This window comes from Tuber melanosporum (assembly GCF_000151645.1).
Source record: "Tuber melanosporum whole genome shotgun sequence assembly, scaffold_123, strain Mel28".
Classification (NCBI taxonomy): Eukaryota; Fungi; Ascomycota; class Pezizomycetes; order Pezizales; family Tuberaceae; genus Tuber; species Tuber melanosporum.
In genome coordinates this window covers 111,184-118,477 of record NW_003298781.1, presented here as the reverse complement: position 1 = coordinate 118,477, position 7,294 = coordinate 111,184, and the positions used below count along the sequence as shown (strand labels likewise).

Here is a 7,294-nt window from a genome sequence, read left to right as displayed (position 1 = left end):
ACTGGGTTCTCGCATCAGTCTCTCTTACATCAAATGGGGTGTCTATTAGAAATGTTGGACGGAGCACAAAACTCCAATTGTGATGGCAAGTACTTTCCATTATCTTATCCTTTGATAAGCATTCAGAAATCTAAACTGTCCTGATGGAGGAACGCATGTATCCCCTTAATACTGCTATTTTCCACCTCTCCGCTGTTAAATACATCTCTCCTAAAGATTACTATGAGGTCGCTGTAAGAACTTACTTGCAACCAGCACCTAGCATCATCCATAAAAAGGATGAATGGGAAGTTGAAGAAATCTGAGATCACCATCTTAGGTATCAAAATGATTAATTCTTGGTCAAAGAGAAAAATTACCTAATTAGCGAAAACTGCGGAGAACTACTGGAAGGACAGGAGAATGCTATTGACCTGATTAACAAGTAGTAGGAAGACAACATGCTAAACAACCTTCTACCACCTACATTTAACTACATCCCAATATACTGGATGTCAACTATGTTGGAAACTACCTGACAGCAAATTGAACTGCAAGTCAGCCACGTATTTTGGGTACGATACTTGTAGTCAGAATTTGAAAGTATTGATGAGGAAAATCAGGCTACGGAACAAGTCCTCGACAGGTGTGTCTAAGTTGCTATATACTATTTGAATAGTATAATGATACCACACTGTGTAGAACTCAATGTGAGGCTGAGAAAACATCTTATTGGATCTTTATTGAACCTCAATGCTATCCAAGCTCAAGACTATTTCGCTATCCTTAGGGTAGACAGCAGCCTGATTGCAATAATCCCTCCGTAGATGTATAGTATGAATCTGGCATTCGTGACTACTGTAACCTACGTTTCTTTAAGTCTCGTTATTTTTTTAACATGTCTGCATGTCTCTGGTATGACACCTATGATGAAGAACCTATAGCTGAAAGTGAAGCCTGTAGTTTCTCAAGCTCCACTTTTGACAATTATTAGATATGGTTTATTTAAACAGATATTTTGTTGTGGTAATGTAACTCATGTGCATATTGAGTTATTAGTTTTGTTTTATGTGTTGTTTTATGTATTGTTTTGATAGTTAGTTTTGTTATATATTTTGCTTTATGTATCACTTTAAAATTGGATTTGTTTTAAGGATTACTTTGATACTTTGGTTTGATTTAAGTATCGTTTGATGCGAAGTTTTGTTTTATATTTTGTTTCAAGTATCGTTTTCATACTTAGGTGGATTTACCAAAGTGGATCATGTGATACCTTTAAATAGTTTCGTTTATTGTAGACAGGAACGGATTTGTATATTTAAAGCCTAAGTGATTCTGCAAGGAACACTGTAGACTTTAATACAAAGTATTTCAAAATACTTGATTGAACTGTGACTTATTTGTTTTTCTGTACACCTTTTAAGCCTCCCATAGCTCTACGTACTTAGGTGCTGTCCGATAGAGTAGGCCACCTGCCAACTATTGTACCTGTTAACCATAAAGTGAATAGCACCTTGTGAACACCTTATACCTTTTTGCAAATTGCGGACGATATCTAGAGCATCAGGCCATACGTCATATGCTGCCTCAGAAGATGATGGACAGGATGGATATGAGTCAATAATGCTAAAATATTTGATCAGAAATGGTCTTGACCTAATTACAATATAAGGACTACTATAATCAACACAGAAAACCAGTTTAGAGGATACAATTAAGACATATAGTCTGAATATTGCTGTGCAATAACTAGACCACAACAACCTCTAAGAAATTGGATTATCATAAAATGAGACTATTCACAATCATGCCAAGAATTTGAAATGGAGCTTATAAACTGTACCTTTCCCAGTCAATGTAAATACACAACACATTTACATCTCCTTCATCAAACTGGACACAGTTAACAAATTCTACTCACAAGCAATAACTGCTTCTCCATTGATTGAACTCCACAGAGACCATGTATACCAACTTGCAGAAATAATGGATTCATAATTGCACTACAGTCATCTTCAGTACCATTCCAAATGGACCAGTTACTCTACACAATACAATCAAGGGTTGTATCTTGCTATAAACCTCGCCAACATACAAAATGTCACCCAGTGGTTTAATCAATACTATGTCCACAAACCGGAAACCAACCACAGAGGACCTTTCTAAGAGTCAAGAAGATGAATGGATCCCGGATAGGCCAACCAGCCCTACAGCTGAGGTTATGAAATGGGAATTGGTAGTTGACAAAGAAAGTAGACAGAATAAAGAGCAAAGCCATGCCTTATATAGCTACATGGTATGTGGGGACAATGAATGGATAGTATCCAGGAATGCCAAGATGAGTCATAACTGGTTCCCGACTAAGAGACATAAGACAAAGGCCAGAGATAAGGAGGAGGAAAAGCATTCTATGGACAAAAGAACAAGCTTCAGCCTCGACATAGCCTCGACACTACAGAATCAACTGGCACAACTGGGGCATAATGTATTACTCCTATCATCAATGACAGAAGGTGGAGGAAGCAAGAACAAAAAGAGCTCCAAGCATGGCACTTTGAAATGGGGGGACAAAAAACTGTATACTACCAAACAAGAAATATTGGAAACCATCACCAGGCAAAAGAAAAAGAGTGTCTTGCAGGAAGAAACAATTGGGGAGTTCAAGAGAGAGAGGTCTCAAATGAACACAAATGTCATGGTAATTCGAAGAGTATATAACCACGAGATTCGCTGCATCAAAAGAAAAATGAAGAAATCTGAAATGGAAGTGACCCAGGTGCGAGAACTCCTAAGGGCTGCATACGAAGCAGCCAATCACAATGTAAGTTGGATGTAACATGTGGTAGATAGGATCTACAGAGGAAAGTACCAAGCTCAAACTGAGTCAGGTTTAGGGAAAGAAGAGCTAATATCACAAATGTGGCTTAGCAAGGAACAGATATTGACATGACTCATAATTAAAAGTCCTACATGTGGTATTGCCTCGCACATATGACACATTCGAGTCATATGGCCTGTTATGTTATGATTTGATATGTTTCGCAAATGACTTGATTATGAGTCATGGGACTTGGTCCTAGCCTGTATGCCTCACAGGCACGCTATACAGGTATGCCTTTTGAATATGATTCATGTTTCACACATGACTTTATTAGGAGCTCATGGGCTTTGCCAATGTAACTACTGGCGGTCATATACTTGTTTATCGTGTTATGATTGGTTTGTGAGTTTTTGCACATGATCTTGCTACAAGGTTATGGGATTTGAGTACGTGAACACTTTGGTCATATGGCTAGTTTGTTATGATTTGGCCTTCGCATATTTGACCATATAAGGTTACATGACTTGGTTTGAGCAGAGTACTAGATTAGGAGGCTGGTGCAGCAGAGGAGGATAGGCTCTTCACACTTTGTTCTAACGATATTTCCTACTTATTCCTTTGAAGAATATAAAATATCTCTATACTGTTTATGATTATCATGACCTTTATTGCTGTTATGACAAGATAGCTCTATATGAGGTGGAGTTAGAGAAAGCTTACAATAGGTATTACTGATTGAAGACAACTCTCTTGTTCTATCCAGAATAAAGGCATAGGCCTAGAACTATGGTATAGCTAAAAGAAGAAGAAGCAGAGAAGTCTTGTTCTCTATCACCAAGAACCAAATCTCTGAAGAGGTATCGTTACAGTGAGCTATAAGTACTAAATCTTCTGAACTGGTCTTTTTACTGCCAGAAAGGGCTTACCAAGTTCATTGATTGTACCAAAGCCTTTGTCCTTGTTCCAAAAATACTGATCAATCATGGGCAGAAGAGATACAAATATCTGTCATAAAGACTGAGTTGCAACAAGAATCCTACCATAATGGCCATGTTAGAATCTAAGAGGAGGTCAAGCGCAAAAACAAATAAAGGCGTATTATTCAAAAAGGTGGGACTCTTACAGTTGAGGCTGGACAGGTTAAACAGAAGGAGAAGTTTAATAATGGGAAGGCAGCAGCAATTAAGAAGTCACAAAGCAATATCCAAGTAGCAGCCAATAAAGCAAAGGCATCCTTGCACCATCATGGACTTGATATGCCTAAAGTTGGGAGGCAGAGAACTATTCAAGTTAGGTTGATTAATGCTGCAGGTGGGATAGTTCCACCTGCTTGTGATTGCAGTTCTTAATCCTTAGAAAAATCCCACGGCAGAGTATCTTGAGTCTTTGCATCGTCCACCTGATCTACTACAGGCTCTCTTTTGCGGAAGCAAGTTGCTGCAAGTAAGACAGATGTAATTGATGCTCCATTACTTGACCTAGATGGTGGAGCTGATGAGTTTGAAATGTTTACAACAAGGCAACAATTAGAACAGGCTAGCATAGAAAATACGGATAATAGGAATGCTGATGAGAATTCTGCAAGTCAATCTGATTCAGACCTCTGTGTATCAGGTAATTCTATCACAGGAAATGTTAACTCTGTAGCTTTTAACTCAGATTTGTAGCCTACAGGGCAGTAGAGGTATATTACTAAAAGCAAGTATTTTCTAAGCTTATCTAGTTAAAAATAAAAAAGCTCCAGAATGTAACACTTGCATGAGCATTATTAAATACTAGTGGAACTAGCTACTATGACTTGGGAGTGATTGTTGTTACGGGAGGTCAGCGTTGCCGTGTCGGTTAGGGGACTTTCTACTAGGAAAAAGAAAAAGGTCCGGGGCGTCACACTTGCTTGAACGTCACACTTGCTTTTCCCGACTATGAGCGACAGAGAAATATGAGGGGAACCGGCTACTAACAAGTCAGCAATTAGAGGGATCAATGATACGGCTCCGGAGAGAGGCCTTTGAACCGTGTTATAAGATACCACCTCCTGAAAAATGCCCCTTAAGTGACGCCCTCAATCTCCAGCAGCAGCCACAACCGTAGGTTCTTTAATACAATAAGCAATATGTCCCCAGGCATCCTGGCGTACCGTTAAAACCCCTCCTACAAATTCTGTTAGACAGGAGCAGCATACCGTAAAAACATGAACAATTGAACCGCGTTCTGTGAGGTCCAAAATTGCCGTCCCTGGTTATGAAAAGAAATGCAGCAAAACCACAGCACCATACCCCCTTCTGAGACAGAATATAAAACACAACTCCCTTGACCTTACTGAGAGAGGGAAGTCCAACAACATAGCAAACGGTTCAATTATTCAAGTTCTTACGATACCGTAGGATCATGTCGTAAAATAATCTATCATCCAGGCCTTTCCAGACTGTTATGAGAAGTCTACCATTACAACAGAAAGTCCGAGGGGAATAAGGTTTTGTGAAAACAGGGTGTCATCACTCCATATAAAGATCTAATCACGTCATTCCCATCACGCTAATCCATTGCGGTGGGATCTAGCCAAATAGGGACCGTTGCCAAGTGGGTGAGTCTAATTTGTGTTGGACTATACAATATGCGGAAGGAAAAGGATCAAAGCATCAAAGCCCGCAGGATATCAAACCGAATATGTCTTGTTAATTGGCCAGAGAGCCGCGTTGTGCTGCACTGGTGATCCAAACCTTCTCCAAAGGCGGTATAGTCTTGTGTGTCACTATAGTGGTATCCATAATGGTCTCTATGTGGCCAGATTGTGCTGTAAAAGGTTGACAACACTAGACCTACCCCCAACCATCGCACAACACCACCACAACCAACCGCAACCACAACCACGACCATAATCACAACCACCAGCACCTTAAACCACTATCCCGGCGACAACCACCACTACCACCACAAGCCCCCTCCTCCCCCTTCACCGCCAACCAAAATGGCAAACTCAAAGTACCCCCCTCCATAAATATTATCCAACCGACGAACTAACTAACCCTCCCAACCTAGGTACGATTACGTCCGTGGCTTCGAAGCCCCTCATCACCTCCTGCGCGACACTTATATAATCCTCCGCCTTGACGGCCGCTGCTTCACCAAATTTGCCGCAAGTCACCACTTCCAAAAGCCCAACGATCCACGCGCCCTCCACCTTATGAACGCCAGCGCCAGCGCCACCATGCGCTTCATCCCTGAAATAGCCTTAGCCTTCGGCCAGTCGGACGGATTCTCCTTCTTGCTCCCGCGCGAGTGCGCGCTCTTTGATCGGCGCGAGGAAAAGCTTTTGAGCATCGTGGTATCCACATTCACAGGGTGGTAGGTTTTCCTCTGGCCTCAATACTTTGCCGGCGAGACGGGAGGGGAAGAGCAGCGGCCTTTCATGGCTCCGCCCAGCTTCGACTGCAGGGCTACTTGTTACCCGCATGTGGAGAATGTTAAGCATTATTTCTCTTGGAGGCAGGTTGACACTTATAACAATAATCTATATAATACTACTTTTTGGGCTCTTGTGCTCAAGGGTGGTTTGAAAAGGCATGAGGCTGCCGAAGAGTTACAGGTATGTCCCTCCTATATTTTTGATGTTTTATATTTTATTTTTATATATTTCCTGCTTGCTTGGAGGGAGAATGGCGACTAACTATCAGGTGGGAACCTGCCGATCTGTTAGGGAACCTCCTCGGCGGACAAGAATGAAATATTATTCTCACGGTTCGGGATTAATTACAATAATGAACCGGCCATATACAGGAAGGGAAGTGTGGTATATAGAGACTATCGAGCCCTGAAGGACAAGAAGAAGGGCGCACCGGCAACGGAAACAGAGGGACCTAGCACCTCTACTGAACCGTCAGAGCGGAAAGAGCAGCAGAAGCAGCAAGAGGAGGAGCATGAAACCGCGGGGATCCCAAAGTTCAAGTCAAAAACACCGAGGAAGAAGGAAGAGAAGCGCACGAGAAAGACCAAGATTGTAATAGACCACGTTGACATAATCGGTGAAGGGTTTTGGGAGAGACGGCCTTGGCTGTTAGGAAGTGGCAATTAAAGGATGGATGGGGCACATGGGACACAAGAGCCAGTTGGATATCACAACGCGTGGTAGGTTTGATATGGAGAAAATGTCACCAATGTGTCGAATGTATGTCTGGTGGGGGACAGTGAGACTCCCAGACCATTGGCCATGTATATAAACAGCTCTATCGACACCTCTCACGTCCGTAAGCACCATGGCCTGGGGCCTAAGAAGCAATGTACAGTGCACGGGACATTGAACAATTCAAATCTCCCTTCTATGAACCATACTATTCTCATCCCCAATCCATCTTGACATGCCATTTGGCGCCCAATTGCTCTCACAGAATTCCCAACATTTGGTGTTGTAATAAGAGTTGCGAATATGCATCGGTCATGTCATTAACTACAGGACAATGTTTTTGGTATGAATTCATCACAGGTTGAGCTCACCAC

General features: G+C 41.8%; 1 protein-coding gene across 1 annotated transcript; it reads left to right on the top strand.

Moving 5' to 3' along the window:
- Positions 1-5,768: 5,768 nt before the first annotated feature.
- Positions 5,769-6,872, top strand: GSTUM_00002202001 (uncharacterized protein; the record flags this gene model as incomplete). The annotated part of the gene is made up of 5 exons (XM_002835998.1): positions 5,769-5,782; positions 5,840-6,125; positions 6,150-6,386; positions 6,498-6,590; positions 6,693-6,872. 5 exons carry the CDS (start codon positions 5,769-5,771, stop codon positions 6,870-6,872), a joined length of 810 nt encoding a protein of 269 aa, XP_002836044.1.
- Between the last annotated feature and the right edge of the window lie 422 nt (positions 6,873-7,294).